Genomic DNA, 20,135 nt, shown 5'->3' on the forward strand with positions numbered 1-20,135 from the left:
TAGTTCGCCTAATTGCTTATCTGTTATTAACTACTATTTGAGCTATTTTGTTGTATCTGCTTCTTAATTATATTTTCCTTGTTTGCATTGTATGTGTTTGAATAATTGTGAGATCCCTCATGCTGGTGGTAGTGAATTTGAGGGCTGTTTCTGAATGTGCTATTGATTGTAGATTTAATTAAATTTCTTGGGTCGGAGGCCGTGGTTAGTTTTTTATTAAAATTTAGTAAAGTATGAAATATCAAGTTGGTTCAGCATAGACTTAATGAACCTATATTTGGAATAGATTGGTCATTCAAACTGTTAGGAAACTTTTAAGAATGTTTTATAAGAAAAGTGAGTTTGGATTTTTGAATAATTAACTTATTTCTTTTAAAGAAGTTTTGGATTTTCGGGTGGTTAAACCGTCGGTTTTTCAAAAGATTTATAAGATAACGATAATCACTGAGCTTGAAAATAAATCTCTCTTGAAATATCCTCTTATGACAATTTGAAACTCCGTGGTGAGATCATGTGCTTAGATTGTCACCCCCTACAGCTTTATCTTTTTACGGACGAATGAAGAAGCTTCGAAAGAGTTTTATTGCGTTTTTCTTATGTTATGTTTTAGTCTAGATATTATTTTCTTTTTCTCGCCTTTATCATTATAATCTTGTAAGAGGGATAGGAATTGTATGTTGTATATATATATTATATTTATAAGCTACTTATGTAAGAAGTTATGTATATTTGTATATGCTTGTTTGTTTTCAACATAAAGTATTTTTTCGGTTTTGCAAAGAAAACAGCGGTACGGTTTCGAGTCAAAGGCTCCTATTTTATTATTAAGTATATGAAGTCATCGTAATACTTCTTGCTATCAGAGTGGTGCAGCTGGAAGCGTGACATCCTAATAGTGAGGGTGTTACAGCAAGAACTCTTTAAGAAATCTTAAACTCTCATACATCAGTCGTTCCATCCTAGATTCTCACTAATCTGTAATTAGGTAACTATCATAGGGATTCTAATCTACTTCACCTTTTTCAAAGTTCCACAACTCTCCAAACTCTAAACAGAATAGCCCTCAACGTCAACCGACACCAGCATGAAAGACCTCTCAAATATTCAAACACAAACAAGACAAACAAATAAAACACAAGTAAAATTAGGTAAAGCAATTAGCACATAGTCATAGTGATATGCACAATTAAACAAACCATGATAAGTAGCAAATTCAAACAAATCAATCAAATGCAATGATGTATGCTTTTTCCATAGCCGATGATATCATTTGTTGGTTATACAACCAAGCCCGACATGTTTGGTAGCTAACACTAGATAGTCCCTGCATGCATGCATCTCTCAAGATGGAATCAAATATCTTAGAGGAGTAATATCTAGAAAGGTCTAAGTGTCCGGCCGCATCTTGCGACGGAGGGTCAACATCTGGGAGCAACCGGGATAAAACTACCATCCTTGCATACCCCAGAAGATCAAATACAAATAGGGAGCAAGCAAGACAAATCCACCATCCTTGTATTTATCCAAAAATCTCAAATCATAGCGTGAAGCAAGTGGTACCACACCACTACATCTACCCAAACAGGTATATCTCAATCCGAGTCAATTTCATTATCAAATTCTCCTCAATCTCATTTAAATTCATTCAAAATCATAATTAAAATCAATCATCATCATCTTTTATTATCATAATCATCCTCAATCAAAATCAATCATTATCATTTCTCATTATATTCAATCCATCTTTCTTCACTTCATTCTCTCGATTCATTAGGTCTCATCCCTAACTCTTCTACCCTCTATTATACCAACTCTAAACTCATAACAAGGTTTACAGAGATTTAGAAAGCTAAAAGAATGGTTGAGAACTTAAAAATTTATTTTCAGCAAAATAGGGTGGTCATGCATATGCATTCCTTCCACGTACGCATGAGTTCAAAATTTTCAAAAGTCACGTACATGGACCACCTTCGCGTACGCAAGGATACTGGACAGAAAAGCTTGCCACGTCGCATGACACTATCGTGTACTCATGAGTTTCAAAAATTGCATTGTCGCGTATGCAGACCATGCTTGCGTACGCGAGAGTATTGGACAGAACCATTTACTCACGTCGTGTGATACTACCGCGTACCTTTTGCCTGCCAGATTTTCAAAAAAGTTGATATGTTGCAGAAATTCAATTTTTCAACCCAAATTTGAACTTTCATGAATTTTTATACAAAACTCATTTTTCAACCATTCTTGAACCATTGGAAAGATCATTGAATAAATTTTCATAAAAATCTAATTTTGTTGAATTTTCAACTACAAGGATCGAGTTGCGGCCTGCCAAAATTGGCCAAAAACTAATTTTTACCCAAAAATAGAATTTACCGATTTCCAAGAGGTTCACAAGCCACATCAGTGTTCTACATCAATATAATACCCCCTAACTATCCCAATTCCCTCCTTTATTATCGATCAAGTTCAAGCCTACTTAATTTACACATTACAACTCTAAATCATCATTTTCACACCTCAATTTTATGCAAAAATATTCAATGCATGCATCAACTTACCAAGCTTACCTTTCACGGCCTCCGGCCTAAAATTCATCACCTCAACTCACAATTTATAAACACACAATCACCAACCAAAATCAATTTTAGCATAGCAATTCTGTCCAATCACAAAATTCAAACTTATTCCTAGGGTCATCTAGCCTAAAATTTTATATCACATTACAGGGTATTTAAATGAAACTTAAACCATCCATATAGAAAGCCAAGATCAAACCCTCAATTTTTTAATTTCACCAAATTTAGGCTCTAAGTTCACTTCCACCAAGCTCAAGCACCACCAATGATCAACTTAATGCCTCTAACACTAATTTACATTATTTTCACAACATACACAATATTCAATCACTAGAGCTTCATAAAACTTCATGAACACATGGAAGAAATGGCTCTTACCTTTACCCACTGAAATTAGTGATGAAACCTAGCTAGAACTCAAGCTAGAGCTCTCCATAAACACAAGAATCACCAAGTTTCATTAACACACAAGCCAAAAACGTGATTCTCATGGGAAAAAATGAACTTGGAGTTTGTTGAGGGAGATGCTTAATTTTGAGCCAAATTTTTTAAGATAAGTATTCGATTTTTTATTATAAATATTTTTTTGAGTAATTCAGTGGTTTTATTTTTCTCATACGCAGTACCGGACAGACTTAAGCTGGTACTCCCGATTAAAATACCAGCACGTATTTTTACGCATTTTTTGCAAAAAATTATATTTTTTTACTCGAAATTTTTTTTAATTGTGACACATAATTTCTTAATTTTGACACCGAAATTTCTTAACTGTGACACAAGATCTTGTTAAGAGAGTGAAAGAAGAATTATAAGAATGTAAAAAAGAAGGAGGAGGAAAGAGAGTTTTAAATTGTACAGAAATTTTGCTTAACACCGAAATTTCTTAATTTTGACCCTAAAATTTTGCTATAAAAACACAGAAATGTCTTATTTAATGTTGTATGTTTTTTACTTCTTATTATTCTTTTTCTTTTTTCTTTCTTTTCTGTTACTCTTACTTTTTTCTTTTAGGAGTATTACTTCTCATATTAGACTTGAATGAACATGTTTATACTATACTGCAATTTTATTTAGTTGAACAAATGAGAGTACACACTTATTAGATTGAATTATTGTCAAAAACAAAAATAGTACAAAAATTTGTTTAAAATGATACCAGAATTTAAATACAATGATATAGAATATAGAAAGTAAATTGTATACTGAAAAATCACATTGACTCTATAAAATGAAATAAGATAGCATTGAATTGATACCAAAAGTTCAGTAACATGACACAAAAAATTAAATACTTTATAAAAAATTATACATGCAATGAATCGAATACTTATCTCATATATAAAATAACACATAAAAATTTAAAAAATAATGCAAAAATATCTTTACTCTGATACTGAATTTTCTAACTAAATGATGTAATAGAACTAAGAATTTATTTCGTGAATACTTGACTTAGAGATTCACAAATTTCAATATAAAAGAGAATAAGTGAAAAAATCTGTAAATAACACAGCAACAATAAGCAGAACAAGTGCAAAAATCCAAAAGAGAATGAATAGTGGCATTACATGTAAGAAGAATGTGATATATATACATATATAAAGAATATACTAAAATATCTTTATTCTAACACCGAAATGTCTTCACTCTAACACTAAAATTTTCAACTAAATGATGTGATTGAACTAAGAATTTATTTTACGAATACTTGAGTTGCTGATTTACAAATTCTAATAGAAAAGAATAAGTGAAAAAATCTGTAGATAAGTAACAAAATTAACCAGAACAAGTGCAAAATTTAAAAGAGAATAAACAATGTTATTTACGTATAAGAAAAAAGATGATGATAACGACGATAACGACAATGATAACGATAATGATGATAATGATGATGAGGAGGAGTCGGAGGAAGAAAAGGAAAAAAAGTAAGAGAAAAAATTCAAATGAAAAAAGAAAGAGAAGGAGAAAGAGAAAATAGAAATAGTGATAGTGACGACGACGATAATCAAAGAAAAATATGAGGAAAAAAAGGCAAAAAATAAGAAGAAGTTGCAAGAGTATAAAAAAAAGAGAAATATATAAGTGATGTGAATAACAGTTATAACAACTTAATTAAACTTCAACAAATATTTTACTTAATTGTAAAACTTTATTCATGCCATAAATCACAACCCATTTGTACTCCATCCATACTTATTTCTTTTGATTTCATGCATGTCTTTAGATTCAATTTACATGACTATCTAATACTTATAATTATTCAAAAATATTATATTAGCAAACAATTTGCACTCATGTCGGTTGACTGAAACAATTAACACAAGTTGAAAGCAACAAAAGCATATACATCTCATCTCAAGTTGTAAAATAAAATCTCCCGGAGAAAGGGGCTGATATTTTCAGGGCCGGTCACTCTCAGCGCAATTATAAATCTCCTCCTTCCAACTTACACTCTAATATAATAAAAGTAATAGCATAGACAGATCACACATAAACAAATGAATAATCCAATAAATCATATGATATGACACATTATGATACATTATTCTCTTTTTGGTTTGTTGTTTTTTTATTTGTAATTTTCTTCTTTGTGAAAAAGAAAATAAAGCAGATGGTAGTTTATGGACATGACCCTTCCTAATCGCCATTCCGTAATGAAGCATCTTATTCCCAATGTTTTGCGGCCACCTTTCCGCGTGTCCATTTTTCTTATTTATTTTCTAACGAATCTTTTTTCCCTTATCTTATTCTATTTCCCTATGAAAAAATAAATACCATGTAAACATCACTCACTCTTTCTCTACTCTCACTCAATTTGTTGTATTGTGTTGTGTTGACGGAAACGGTGGTAGCAGAGTGACACTTTCATCATAATTGTTATCCTCATCACTTCATTGCTCCCACATTCAACACAATACTATTCTGCGTTATTATTGCAGATTAAATTAAATACTACTCTAATACTCATTGCTTTTCTATCTATGGATTATTTATTTAGATTCCGCCGCAGCTACTGTTGGATACTTGTAATATTCATCACAGGTGAGTGATTAATTTATTAGCTAACTAACCAACAATGTCAGTCCTTTTTTTCACATTGTAGCGCAAATGATTCTGTGGTTAATTAGGACAAGTAGAATTTGGTTGGACCAATGTGGCGGCGATCGGGATCAACTACGGGCAGATAGCGAACAACCTGCCGTCGCCGGACGAGGTGGTGCCGCTGGTGAAGTCGATCGGAGCAACAAAGGTGAAGCTCTACGACGCGGACCCTCGCGTGCTGCGCGCGTTCGCGAACACAGGGGTGGAGATCATGGTGGGGCTGGGGAACGAGTACATGTCGAAGATGCAGGACCCGAAGCAAGCACAGGCATGGATCAAGTCCAATGTCCAGCCTTACCTCCCGGCCACCAAGATCACCTGCATCTTCGTTGGAAACGAGGTCCTCACCTTCAACGACACCTCCCTTACTGACAACCTCCTCCCAGCCATGCAGAGTGTCCACACGGCCCTCCAGAACCTCGGCCTAGACAAACAGGTCCGTTACAAATTTATTTTGCTTTCCCGATCCACATTTGCAATGTTGCAATTCCAAATTTGACTTTGTTCTGGCGATCCACTTAGATCTGAGGCTCATTTGTTGCAACATTTTAAATTTAAATTTGTGTTTGATGTGATGATCCACTGAGATTTGGCTGTTTTGTGAACAGGTGACTGTAACGACCACACATTCCTTGGCAGTTCTGGAAAAATCCTATCCACCGTCTGCCGGCGCGTTCCGTTCAGACCTGGAACCGTGTCTGAGTCCAATCCTGAGCTTCCAATCCAAAGCGGGATCGCCATTCCTGATAAACGCATACCCATACTTTGCGTACAAGGACAACCCAAAGCAAGTACCGCTGGAATTCGTGTTGTTCCAACCGAACCAGGGCGTTGTGGACTCATCCACCGGGCTCCACTACGACAACATGCTGTTCATGCAGATCGACGCCGTTTACTCGGCGCTAGCGTCGTTAGGGTACAACAAGCTTCCCGTTCACATCTCAGAGACGGGGTGGCCTTCCAAGGGGGACCAAGACGAAGCCGGAGCCACACCGGAGAATGCCAAGAAGTACAACGGTAACCTCATCAAGTTGGTGGCTCAGAGTACTAAGAAGGGCACGCCAATGAGGCCCAACTCCGACTTGAATATTTATGTCTTTGCATTGTTTAATGAGAATATGAAGCCCGGGCCCACCTCAGAGCGGAACTATGGCCTTTTTAAGCCCGATGGAACTCCGGCATATTCTCTTGGCTTGGCTACCACGGCTTCTCCGTCCTCGTCCAGTGACGGAGTTAGTGGTAACAGCAGTAACAGTGGCGTTAACGGTGGAGCGCCGCCACTTCCTCCTAGCTCTTCCACCGGATACTTGTCCATTTCCTCTGCCACCTCACCGGTTAGTCATACTAGCACAGTAGCACTGCTTTTCTATTTTTCATTTTTCATTTTTTTTTGTCAGTCCTATACTATTATAATATTAATTATTGAGTTCAGTTTATGTCATTTAAAAACTCTTGAGAGTGGTTTTAAGATCTAGGAATTTATGATTTAGATACACATGATATTGAGATTAGAAGACTTTATGTCACATGACATGAGCTTAGGTTGCTATGCTATTCAAGACACTAGCTGTCATATCTTTAGATTATTTAACGTATGGATGTTGGATGAGAAATGAGGTTGTTATAGTTAATGAATTAAGTATCAGCTAGCACATCACTAAGTCAGATCTAACGAACGTGTCTTATAAATGAAGCTGCGGTATAGTACTACTAGTTAGCGCAGGAATAGATATTGTTTATATGAAACTCGGGAGGAGAAAATATATTAGGGTGTGTCATGTATGTCTCATTTGGTTTGAATTTTTATTTTCTATTTTTATTTTTAGTATTTTCTGTTTTTGAGATTTTAAAAAAAAAATAAAAATAGTAAAAATAATAAACTCTATTTTTTGTTTTTACGTTTTGTTTTCTTTTTTTCATAAAATCTAAAAAATACTAAAAATAAAAATAAAAAATAAAAATACAAATCAAAGGCAACTTTAGGATTCCATTTCCGTGTAAGCTAAGGGGTAGCTTCGCAAATCAAGTGTCTCCTTTATTGGTCCCAAATTTCATTATATATTGTTGCCCGTTACACCTTATAATAATTGTGTAGAGATGATCTTAGATGGATGAGGGGGATGGAGAGAAGGTACATGAGTGCATATGAAATAAATGGAGACTACATTTTCATCTAATCCAATAATACTAGAATGGATTAAATGTACAATTGGCATTATTGTTATCTGTTGAATTTGTTAGTTTAGATTATAAAATATTTGTTTGACATTATTGAACTCCGTTTAATAACTCCGTCTATGTTATATCTTTGGTATATAGCGGGTCTCAAATCCGAATAAATGAGAAGAGTTATATTAGACTTTCAACAACCAACACAAAAATTTAGTTGAATTTTCATGATACGGATCAAAAATTGAACTCCATTTAATGATAATATATGTTTTATGATCGTGTTCTTAGATTAACGCCCAACTTTTTAAGTCATTCTGTTTTCCGCTGAGTTCCAAATTATAAATATTATGGGTAATAAAATAATGGTTCATTCGTAGTACAGTGAGCCACACCACATGATTAACGAACTGCTATAGTAGTAGTTTAGCCGTTTGGAAATAAAGGACAAGAGTTGTTATTTTTGGTTATGGAAAAAAATGAGAGTAACTTTGATATTTTGATTTGTGTGAATTCAGGACCAAGAGAGATACCGTTTCCTAGGAGCATCATTATGGTCGTTGGTGGTGTTGGTGACGGGGGTTTTAAAATTTTGAGGATTATTTTTTAGTGTATCAACAAAAGGAAGAAAGACACCATGGTAATATGGTATTGGAGAGAGGAGTAAAGGCGAACGGAATAAAAAAGAGTAAAGGTGAGTAACACCAATGACACAAGCTAAGTTATATTATATTATATTGTTTAGTATTTAGTATATCTGTCTATTTGTCACTTTGCTTGTCCATTACTATTGGAATTATTAGTTCTTAGCATAGCTTGTCAAAAAGGATGCACCAATATCTGCCGTTCAAAATAAAATAATATCTAGATCGGTTCTTAAAAATTTTTATTCAAAAATGTTAATTTTTACACAAAAATTTTAACTATTAAATTAATTATTAATTTTTATTTTTTAAATAAATCAATCTTCACTAGAAAAATTTTGGTAAAAATCAAACAAAACAATATCTATTATTATTTAATAAAAATTTAATCATTCTTAAAAATTTTAAATTTTTAGACTAATTTTTTTTATATAGACAAATAATTTGATGAAAAATTGATCAAATAATTAAAATATGTTAAAAAAATAAAGTATCGAACTAAAATTTTTTTAAAGAATGGTTTAGTGTATTGCTCTTCAAAAATTGAGTGTTGAGATGAAAGCTAGAAAAATAATTGCGATTTGATAAATGTGGTGGTGTTGGTTGGCCAACTCGGTTCACACTAGATTCTAAAGCACTACCAGTATGGGTTGCCAACTGTCAGGAATATTTGTTTGCATGAAATTACACACAAAAATCTTGAAATTCCATTAGCTACTAACTCTGATAAACATGTTCTATTTTATATTATTGAATAATTATGTCTTTCATATTGCATTTAAGATAAAGTTAAAACAATATTTCTACACCAATAGTATAGATTAAAATTGAGTTAACAAAAAAGGTGTAAAAACAATGAACCATGATTATTGTATATAAAGGATAATCCCGTATCATATAAAAGTTTCGAGAAGAGTCTTACTCAAAGGATGTAATTAAAGGTTAGGAGTTTAGTGCCAGATTTATTGTATAAACTTCAAACAAAATATTCTGAAATTGTCTGAATTGTTTTTCGGTTAGAGTAAAGTATCGTTTTGTCCCCAACGTTCGAAGTAAATCTTATTTGTGTCCCTAACGTTTAAATCGTCCTATTTGTATCCTAACATTTGTAAAAGTGATTCAATGTTATCCTGCCGTCAATTACACATCATGAACACTTTAGTTTGAGTTTTAAAAATCTCTTCTTGAAGTTAGAATACAAATATTTGGAATATAATCGATGATCCACTCCGAAAAATAGCTCATCAAAAGTTGAAATTAATTCCTACAACATTTACATAATTCACTTTTCTAGGAACATAATTGAATCTAAACATAAATAGTGGGTATAATATTAAAATCAAACACATCCAAGTGAGACCTAATTGAAAATGAATACATCTAAGTGAAAATAATTAAAAAATATAATCTGATTTATTAGTATAATTGATAGTAGGATAACATTGAATCACTTTTATAAACGTTAGGGATACAAATAGGACGATTTAAACGTTAAGAACACAAATAGGACTTATCTCAAACGTTGGAGACAAAAACGATACTTTACTCTTTCAGTTATATACAATCTTTATATACAATCTTTATAGCTCCTACTATTTTTATTCACGCTCATTATTACTAGCTAGTTCCTGGTTGCGAGTTGCACCGATTGGGCACCCAAATGACTAGTCTGAAAAGGTGTGATGGTTGGGAAACAGACAGCATCATGCTCTTTTTTGTAGGGGTGGTGGAACTTTGCTAGTTGGCATAAAAAAGAAAGTTTAACCCTTTTTTCCATGTTCCAGGGATGTGACTGGATTCATTGTCTTTATGTATGGCTTACCGGCTTAGGAAGGAAAGCTAGTTGTCCACTTGTCGTCAAAGTTCAAGAGCCTTATCCCTCCTATTTGTTGTGTATTACATAATTAGAGATGAATATTATTTTTGCTATTCTATTATATCCTACTGAGATATTCTTTCATAATATGCACTCTGCTCACATTGCTAATTCAATTGTAGAACGCAACCTCGGAGGCTCATACGTCCCAAATAGTAGTTGTGTAATAATTGCATTCACATGTCTATTTCAATGACTAACACGTACCCAAAACAAATCATGTTACGTAGGTAAATGGTGCTCTCCAATATTTGGCATCTGCCTAACGTCTCGTTCAGCGGATAATTATTTATTATTCATTTTATTTGAGCAACTGAAACAAAAACAAACACAACCTAGGTTGGATAATTAAAAAAGCTTTGAGCTTTAAGATCACAGCACTCTTGGTCTGAAGCTATATATTGCTAAATAACTGCAAACAACTCGAGCTTAATTGTGAACAAATAAAATCACGAATTGGAGAACGCCGAAATATGTCTACAGAAAATCGAAAGTACCTTTGAGAAAGAAATGCTCCAAAAAAACGAGCATGTTAAGTAACGCACCAGAAGTAGGGAAGAACAATAAAACAGGAAGGAACTACGAGCAATTACTTAAAAGATTAAACAAATATAATCAGCTGCTTTCTATATCTCTTCCACGCATTTTATGTAATTGTCGCAAGATATTGGGTTTAAGGCTCCTAACAACATGATAAGACAATGGCTAAAATTTCTTCACAAATTCAAATGTAGCCCTATTAGCAAATTATGAAAACAAAAATACCACTATCAAACGGCAATTATGATTAATTCATCGGTATAACATCCAATGAAATTTAATAGCAGAAAGAAATACCTAAGCAAGTTCATAGGCTGCAAAAACTTCTTGATCAAAAAATGATATATCGTGTGGAGATGAAGAGCCAATACTCCTATTGACATGTTTTCTGGAGCCTCAAACATCTGCTTAATTGCTGTCACCAAACAGCAACATTTTGTCTTCAATTTCAGCTTGCATGTTTTGCAGGGCAGGGGAAGTACAGCTATCCAGGATACAAGCTCTGCCTATTGTGAAGCATATAATCCAGACAAAAACAGGAAAAAGCCTCGTCACTGCCTAAAAAGAACCTGTATGAGCCACAGATGCCTCTCCTTCCATCTGCGGTTTACTCCTAACTCTCTGATAAAATAAGACATATGCAGCTGAAGATTTAATTTCGGCTTCAGTAACAGGACTGACATGACTGTCATCAAAATGGTACCATTTATTGTCATCGATCAACTGCATAAAATTGGAAGAACAAACGAGTTTAGATATTACGGACTGAAAGTTATGAGCTTGTGCCTTGTAGCATGATTGGGTGAAAAATCAAATATAATTGTGCAAGTTATGAGCTTACCTTAGCATACGCAGTATAGTGCCCACCCCCGAGACCACCATAATGATTGCTTATAGCATAAAGTTCGTACATGTAGGATTGTCCATCCTTGCTTATAACGTACTTGGTCAAATCAAGATTGTGAATGGGAAAATTCACAAAAGTGTCAAGTTTGTTTTTCAGATATCTGCTGTATGAGAATCGTTTCAAATGAAAAACAAGAATCTCTGGCAATTTCCACAAATCTAGTTTTTTGGTTGCTTGTCTGTGTTCCTTGCATCTAGGGCAGTACCTAATTAAATTTTTATAAAGTTAAACTAAAGCGTAAATATTTCGCAGATTAAGCATGGAAGTCTAGTATGAGGCGCATTTTAAGATTATTAAAGGAATCTTACCACATATCATCAGGCCCTAGAGGTTCTTCAGTCAAGAAAGCCTCCAGGCATGAAAATAAAGAAATGGCTTCTTGCCGGGTTTTTTTCACAGTAAATCCAGTCTTGTGAACCTCAGGAAGATCCCTCAGGTAGCTAGCATCATATAAATCATGCTCTTTGTCAGTCCAGTCAAGAAAGACTCTTATATGTTGACTTTGTTTTAGAAGAGAATCCTTTTCAATGGGTTCACAGCCCAAACCACTACTGTTAGTGATGAAAAGTTGGAAAGATGAATCCCCACAAGCGGTCCCATCTTGTTCTGTGCTGGTAGTTGTCAGATTACTTGGTTCACATTGGGTATTGGAGATGTGCGATTTCTCGTCAATGTCAACTGAGACGAAACCATTTTCCTTTCCATCATGAGACTTAGTTGAAGCAGATGCTCTTCTTAAAGGCAACAACATTTTATGTACAGATGTCTCAATGTTGGCTCCATATAGTGTGTCTTCCACCAAATAAGTAACCAGAGGAGTTCCAAAAAGCTTCCTCTCTCCACCCTTTACACTGTCCAGCAAGCATCAAAGGTAATTGTAAGTTTGAAACATCAAATAAACCAATAATAGAAAAATTGAAGTATTATCATATTCTAACTCAATGCAACAGGAACAGTACAGTTATATCTATATCAATCCTTGAAAATTATTTTCTCCTGCCTTGGGTTATGAATAAGAAAATGAGTAATAGAGTTAATGTACTAAGTGGTTGGCAGAATTCCAGATAATTTCCAATTTCAGGAGATCATCCATTAAAGACTAGATAACATTGCAAAAATCCCAGTCCCTAATCAGTTAATTTTAAGGAGGGGGGAATTCATTTAACCAGAATTTATTTCAGAGGAATTTATATCACCAAGTGGAACACTTCCGGTTGAAAAGAAACCACATGAAGAAATCTATTAAAGGCCTATATCACTCATCTTATGCAAAAAGGAAATTATCATGTGTAGGTATCCTGAATCAACAGAGATTGGTCCATTCCATATTAAGAGTATAACCTAACAGAAAACACCAAAAGTGGCATACTTATCCAGCCATCGATGCATTATTTCTAGTTTCGTTTTCCGGGCTCCACTTTTCAGTCGATAGGCCACAATATGTTCATCGTCCTTTATTGATGCCAGTGGTTCCAAAGGGGTCTCTAAATATCTGTAGATCTTATGCTCATAAACCTGCAAGTTAGACATACACACAAAATCAACCACCATAATAAGTCAAGAAGGAAAGCCATCTTTAAGTTCTCTGTGAAGCACTTACCTCTGCCAGCAAAAGCATTTCATCACTCTTTAAGCAGCATGCAGCGGCCAATGCATTGGAAAGATCTCTACAGCAACCATGCTTCAGAACTGTCACAGTGTATGGCATGGGAAGACCACTCCCATCAGAATAAAAGACAGTTACTGTCATTGACCGCGTGACAGTGGAAGGCAGCGGTAATGATAAGTACATGAAAGGATCGAAAGTGATTGAAATTTTGCCACATACTGGACAAACTAATGTTGACTTGTATTGACCCTGAGCATTTTGTTGCCAAAAATTCAAAGGTTAAACTCAGTAATGAGAAAATACATCCTTTCAAGCTTTAATAGAAAATCAAGTTCAGCACGATTGATAGATGGCCTTTGATGCAATTTTAAAACTCGAGATCGTATACAGAGAAAGTACTAAATGTAAGAGACTAAGAGTAAAACATATCTGAATAAACATATCAATTAACAAATTTGGCGTTTCCCCTAATTTGCTTTTCAACCCATTTTATTTTTTGGGTTGCAAAGCAGTTGGCTAGGGACACAGGGCAAAGCTAACTTTTAAGCATTTAACTACTCAGTTCACTACTTGCATTTTGAAGGCAAAATATGTGAAACAAAATGGACATAAATATAAGTTCCTACCTGGCACACATCAACAATCAATGAATCATTCCGAGCCATATGATTTTTCCAACACTCATATGCAATTTCCTCATCTGGCCTACCATCCGAGTCCTTCATTTCAATATAAGGTTTTTGTTTCACACGATTCAAATCTTCATGCAGCCCATCCAATAAAAACGCAAGCAATTCCTAAATAAAATAATCAATTCATTACTCAATGCACATTCGACAACCATAATGTGCAAAGTTCAACAACTTTTCAATATGTTACAGAAGGCAATCATAAAAATTTAAATACACACACACACAAGCTGTCAGACAAAGAAACGGAAAATATTGCATGTGGAAACAAAGTTCCACTAAGAAATAACACCAATAATGTTTGCTTTTGGTCTTCATCAATAGTGTTTGTTTAATTCACAGCGCATTTCAAATATTAAGAACTTTGACAATTTAGAGAAACTAACTTGAGAATCATGCTGGTTATAACCACTGAATTGTGGGGCAAATCGAGCCAGCTTTCCCTTGAATGCACGAGGAGCAACAGCAGTTCGCCCTGCAGACCACAGTTTCCTCAACAAGTCACCAAAAGCAAGTGCTAACTCACCCTGCACATGAGATATATGTTCATTTCCTTCAAAAGTATTACCAATATATTACAAAACAGTAGAACACTAGGAACTACAAATCATGGAATTTTCTACATACACGCATTCCCAAGGGATTGTCCATGTTGATATCCTCACTGTAATCTTGTAAGAAATATTCAACAAGAGGCGGGGTGTGGACTAAACATTGAATAGAACTATTCATGAAGCAGGTATTCCCCAAGTTCTGCAGTCCTGCCAAACCACCCCTTTCACCTCTATAGTTGTCATATTTATCATCCACAGTAGTCAATGACGAACTCACAGAACTTCCCTGATACGAATTGAAACTTGACACAGATGCATGACCATTTGACAACGTAGGCCCCCCTGCAATCGACATAGATGATCTTGGAGGCTCTAATGGTACCAAAGCTAACTCGTTTCCAAGCGAATGATCTCCATCAAGTGATACTTCTAGAAGAATCTGTGATGAAGAGATGAATCAGGAGCATCCATAGAAGAACCAATACCGAGCAAAAAGTTAGGATAACTAAGTATAAATGAATGCCCCAAAGATATTCATTATGTCTCTACTTAACGACAGCCACTTTATCAAATTGGACATGAGCCTCCTAACAAAAGATCATAATTGGACAATCGGTGTACTTCATAATATCCACTCACTTGGTAAAAGATCGTATTGAAACTTTCTACTAATTTTAACAACATATCAACTAAAATTTCTGCACAGTTCGAGGTTACTTACATCTTGGTCCATCACCAAGTTTGCCTCCTCCAATGTTTGGTCTGACACAGCTAGCACTGTATGTTTGTTTAAATTGAAGTAATCCCAAATACAGGCCTAACATAATTTTTAACCAGCAAAAGAAAAGAAAGACAAAAGGGGAAAGCATTATTGATTACAGATGAGGGAAAAAGAAACCAAAACATAACCACATAAGAAAAAATATAAAAATAAATAAATAAGCACCTTTTTTTGTTCTACTCCTTTGATTTTGCACACCAGTTCATATAGCTCCCTTATGTTCGCCTAAAATATATCAGAGAAACAGAAAAGCAATAATCAGAACTACACTGGTCTAACATTTCAATTATCACATTATGCCATGTTAGAACCAAAGTAGATGGCTTTGGAAAATATGCTAATAAGAAAGAATAGAAGAACTTTACATATAATAGCAAATCATGTTCTTAACTTGCAATAGGCTATCAAGTAATGTCAGTGTTCCAATGTCTTCCTCACATTAAAATACTCAACAGTATGTTTTCTTTTTGGATAAAAGATGAATATCATTGACATAGTAATGCCAATGTGTATTACATATGTTTTTAAAATTGAATAGGTGTCGTACTTTAACGGATTCGATACTCATCTGTACTTAGTTAAAACCAACAAGACAACCCCATAAGAAATCAATTGGTACCTTTTTGCTTAATTTTACAGTTGACACACTGTTATCTCTGGCATCAGTCAACTTTAAAATGAGTGGGTAAACCTCAACACTATATTGCTTCTGTGCAGCACCCTGCGAGATCAACCTCCTCGGTAATGCAGGTCCACCTCTATACCTAGACCATGGTAGACAGAAATCTGTTACATATTCCAATCAAACAGTAGTGACCATCAGATGACAAAATTGAAATATAACCTTAACCGCTCAAGTTCCAAGGCTTCTCCATTTATATGTTAAATTCATGATGTCAATACTAAACCTATTAAACTAACCAGGCAAAAAAAAAAAATGAGTATACTGCCCTTGAGGATTCAGAGGAAAGTTTAAGATTAACTTAGAGGAAATACTTTTAAAATAATTGAATTGTATTTGGTTTGAGTATGTTAAAGGCAAGTCTATGAAAATAGTTTTTTATTTTTATTTAAATGAATAAAGTAAAATTACTTTAGAGGTATAAGTTCCAAAAAGAACAAAATAGAATTCAAGAGTGAATAGATGGATGATTGTGATCATGTGGGTAAGAGTGACATTATACGTCAAGTTCTTTGGAAAAATAAAATGCAAATCAAAGTTTACTTCTTTCAAATCTTCCAAAATTACTTCTAGATACCTCAAAATAAATTCTGGGAGAATGGAAAAAACAGATAAATAGATTGGCAGATCTCTAGAATTAATTTTGACCATCCAGAATTAACTATGGCCTTGAAAATTACTTGTGTGCTAAGCCAAACAGGCACTTGGTATGTTTCAGGCTGGTGTTGCATGATCCATTAGCAAGTTTCTTGTGAAATTTTATGATAGAAATCTGTGTCTAAAAGAATATCACTCTGCATACTTGATTAAACATATAGAAGCATGGGTATCTATGGCTATATGGCTCTTTCTCCAAATAATATTTGGAGGATCTAGATACTATACATTTATGTAACTTTTCCTTTACAGTTTACATATAGAACCACCAGTCATTCTCGAACCTCTGGACCATTTAAATTTCCCACAGCCTATTAAACCAACTATCGTTAAACTTTGGGAGCACCGGTGTTATTTGACCTCTCTGGAAGAGTACCTTCCATAAGATTCAAACTTATGTACTCATCCCAATTGTTAATGTTACTTACCATCTCAAACAACCCTTTTGGGTGTATCTAATTCTTTAGGTTCTCCAGACTAGAAAGTAAAAACCATTTCGAAAATAAGAAAGTTACCATTCTGAAAGTCTTTCCCACACTTTCTGAGGAACTAAAACATAGTCTGTCCCCTCCACCAACATTCGATGAATATCTAAATCATTGCCTTCGTAATTATTTCCATTTGTGACAATATCAGAATTATCAATCGGCCCAGGTCTATCTGCATTCTCTGAGTGAACCACACCGGCATTCTGGTCAATTGAAGATTGCTCACCAGTGGAAAGCATACCACCACAATCCCCAACATACCTCTGCCAACTTGAAAACCACCTGCATGGACAGCAAAAATATATATTGATTGATTAATTTATTAATTAAAATAATAAGGGATACAAATTAAGGGGAACGGCTGAAGTTGTCAGTCTGTGACCCAGAGGTTACAAGTACAAGTTGTGGAATTAGACTCTGGCAAATGAAAGGTAGGGCTGCCATCTATAGACCAATATGTGAGGCTTATGCTCTCACAGACCCTCTGCCCTGTGCATAGCTGGTTCTTATAGCACTTCCATTATCAATACAAATGGAAAGTAAAACGATGTGACTGAGAAATGCTAAGTGAACAAGTTATTTTTGTAACCAAGTTCAACCTAGTCTTTCTTCTTCTTATGCCTCTTCTCCTTCTCTTCCTTTTTCTTCAACTAAAATTTCTGGTTATCAATCCTTAAGCTATTGGACCAACTTAGTTAACTTAGTTACCAAAATGACTTGGTCATATAGCATCACCGTATTACCATAGTTCAAAGTCAGTCGATAATGTTCGCTAACATTGATAAAACCCTCCATACACATAAATTATATGTGTGGAAAAACACCATATGAATGTCAATGGAAAAAGGCAATAAAAAAGAAACAACAACAACAACAGCTTTTAGGGTGAGTAAACATAAAAAGGACATGAAAGCAAAAAGCAATACTGTTCGGATTTCCGTTTAGAACTACAAAACCACTAGCTTTATACTACACCATACCCTAGTTCTATAATTTCCCAAACAGGAAATCAAACATGGTCACAACACAAGATCCATTCACCCTCCATGCTAGTGAAGTAACTCAATTAAGTGTAACCGAAATCCCCGAGGCCAAGAGTATAATAAGTGTGTAACAATCCAACCAGTATCAGTCCTTTTCCCCACAAGATAACCCTATTCAAATAGTAACAGGCAGCTAAGCAAAAAGATTCAATGAAAATTACCAAAAGAAAGAAAGAAAGATGAGATTAACACCTATTGGAAATAACGTAGTACAAGTTGCCTTCTCTCAAATTAAGCTCCGATTCCTTGATCAACTCCGACACGATCCGATTCTCCTCCTCCGGAGGGAGCGGGACGCAGCTGCCGCCATTGTCCATCGGAAAAACCGAATCGGCAATTGTCATGGCGGATTTCGTTCAAATCAAGCACCTAAATCAGCACCTGAATCAGCGCCAATAATTTGAAAACACTTAGAAATCCGCACAAAAGAGAAACCAATTGAAGAAAGAGTGAGGAAGCAGTAAGGCACCTGAAATGAAGAGATCGAGGTGGAAGAGAAAGAGAGCGAGAATGGAATAGCGAAAGGGAAACGAAAGGAATCGAATGGGAGAAAAACAGGATATTCGATGAACCCTAGCGCCTAGATTGCAGGGACAGACAGGTAGAGAAGCGGGGAAGGTTAAGTAACGGAACGATCCCCAAAAGTCTATGCGTAAATCTTTACCGTCATTTTTCAACGACCTCTTCCTCCTTCCTCTTGTTTCTCTTTCTCTCTAATATGTAGAGTGCCCCTCTCTTACTTTCCCCTTGCTTCAAGTTTAATTTTGGAGTGAACTATCAAGTCGCTACTTGTTTACGATTTTTTAAGATAAAAAATTGAGTAATACCTCAAATAGGTCCCCAAGAAATTTACCATCCAACAGTTTTGTCCCCCATAAAATTTAACTAAGATTTTGACCCTGAGGTTCTCAGATATTCCCCAAATACGTCCCCAAAACTGTTTGATCCGGTTAAAGTGGTAACGTGTCAAATCAATTGTGACATGTCACCTTTAGGACATTTTGGTCCCTATCTACGGTGGACAAAACGACGTCGTATTGGAACCAGTGGCAAAACGACGTCGTTTCGGAGAGGACAAATTCGTCTCCACTTAGACAGAGAATGCAAACGGCGTCGTTTTCATGTTGGGGACCTATTTGTCTTATAATAGTATCTTAGGGGACCTATTTGACCTATAATTTGTGATGTTAAAAGAAGCTATATTTACTTCAACGCAAACTTTAAAAACACATTGACATTGGTCTGTTCATTTATCAAAATGGTAACATAAACCTGAGAACTCAAACATGTTAACCACACAAATATTTGGCTTTAATAGCAACACAAACCAAATCAAATCAAAGAAGGTTTATTTTCTTTAACACAAACTAAACGAAACCATTCTAAATAACGTAACATCTTCTTCCTCCAACATAACAAAAGGTGGTAACATAACTAAGACAACAACTTTCACACTAAGTAATATATATAATTTCACAACCATATTAATAAATTTATAATTTCTAATGGCATAAAAAATTATATTTTTTATATTAACAAACATTAAAGTCTTTGTAATTATGAATATCTAATAAACATAATTATAAACCAAATTTTCATTCAAAATATAAGTATAAATATTCTCTCTAAAGCAAAATAAACATAATCCAAAACATAATTATAAATATTGTCTCCAAAATAACATAAACATAATTCAAAACACTCAATTTTTATCTTCATACTCTTGTAAGTTAGGTTGGGGGAAGTTAGATTTTAGGAAAAAATTGCAAAAATACCCCCTCACTAAAAAAAACCTTAGCCCGGCGGGGAAGCCCG

The 20,135-nt window shown here is 34.7% G+C and overlaps 2 protein-coding genes across 3 annotated transcripts; one reads left to right on the forward strand and one right to left on the reverse strand.

The window, feature by feature from the left end:
* The first annotated feature begins 5,235 nt into the window (after nucleotides 1–5,235).
* Nucleotides 5,236–10,549, forward strand: LOC107465921 (glucan endo-1,3-beta-glucosidase 11). Its single transcript, XM_016084909.3, has 5 exons — nucleotides 5,236–5,621; nucleotides 5,708–6,117; nucleotides 6,290–7,015; nucleotides 8,369–8,544; nucleotides 10,279–10,549. The coding sequence occupies exons 1-4, from the start codon at nucleotides 5,561–5,563 to the stop codon at nucleotides 8,444–8,446; spliced, it is 1,275 nt and encodes a 424-aa protein (XP_015940395.1). The 5' UTR covers nucleotides 5,236–5,560; the 3' UTR covers nucleotides 8,447–8,544; nucleotides 10,279–10,549.
* A 410-nt stretch (nucleotides 10,550–10,959) lies between these two features.
* LOC107465917 (ubiquitin carboxyl-terminal hydrolase 9) lies at nucleotides 10,960–19,076 on the reverse strand. Of its 2 annotated transcripts, none has more exons than XM_016084907.3 (14): nucleotides 18,790–19,076; nucleotides 18,513–18,689; nucleotides 17,305–17,559; nucleotides 16,070–16,214; nucleotides 15,616–15,675; nucleotides 15,391–15,486; nucleotides 14,743–15,108; nucleotides 14,502–14,642; nucleotides 14,053–14,223; nucleotides 13,418–13,675; nucleotides 13,187–13,332; nucleotides 12,126–12,668; nucleotides 11,752–12,022; nucleotides 10,960–11,633 (listed from the first exon to the last, which is right to left on the reverse strand). In XM_016084907.3, the coding sequence occupies exons 2-14, from the start codon at nucleotides 18,662–18,664 to the stop codon at nucleotides 11,469–11,471; spliced, it is 2,769 nt and encodes a 922-aa protein (XP_015940393.1). In that variant the 5' UTR covers nucleotides 18,665–18,689; nucleotides 18,790–19,076; the 3' UTR covers nucleotides 10,960–11,468. The 2 variants fall into 2 exon arrangements, with proteins under 2 accessions (XP_015940393.1, XP_015940392.1); XM_016084906.3 differs by having other exon boundaries at nucleotides 18,513–18,701.
* Between the last annotated feature and the right edge of the window lie 1,059 nt (nucleotides 19,077–20,135).

Source organism: Arachis duranensis, chromosome 9 (assembly GCF_000817695.3).
Source record: "Arachis duranensis cultivar V14167 chromosome 9, aradu.V14167.gnm2.J7QH, whole genome shotgun sequence".
Taxonomy (NCBI): Eukaryota; Viridiplantae; Streptophyta; class Magnoliopsida; order Fabales; family Fabaceae; genus Arachis; species Arachis duranensis.

What these genes read in the sequence shown, in the direction of transcription:
- LOC107465917 (XM_016084907.3), bottom strand. Translation starts at nt 18,664, where the DNA reads ATGACAATTGCCGATTCGGTTTTTCCGATGGACAATGGCGGCAGCTGC. An exon ending in TGGGAAAGACTTTCAGAATG is followed by an intron (nt 16,215 to 17,304) that starts GTAACTTTCTTA and finishes ACCATGGTCTAG; the next exon opens with GTATAGAGGTGGACCTGCAT. An exon ending in ACTTGGTGATGGACCAAGAT is followed by an intron (nt 15,109 to 15,390) that starts GTAAGTAACCTC and finishes TCTTCATCACAG; the next exon opens with ATTCTTCTAGAAGTATCACT.
- LOC107465921 (XM_016084909.3), top strand. Translation starts at nt 5,561, where the DNA reads ATGGATTATTTATTTAGATTCCGCCGCAGCTACTGTTGGATACTTGTA. An exon ending in ACCTCGGCCTAGACAAACAG is followed by an intron (nt 6,118 to 6,289) that starts GTCCGTTACAAA and finishes TTTTGTGAACAG; the next exon opens with GTGACTGTAACGACCACACA. An exon ending in TTTCCTCTGCCACCTCACCG is followed by an intron (nt 7,016 to 8,368) that starts GTTAGTCATACT and finishes GTGTGAATTCAG; the next exon opens with GACCAAGAGAGATACCGTTT.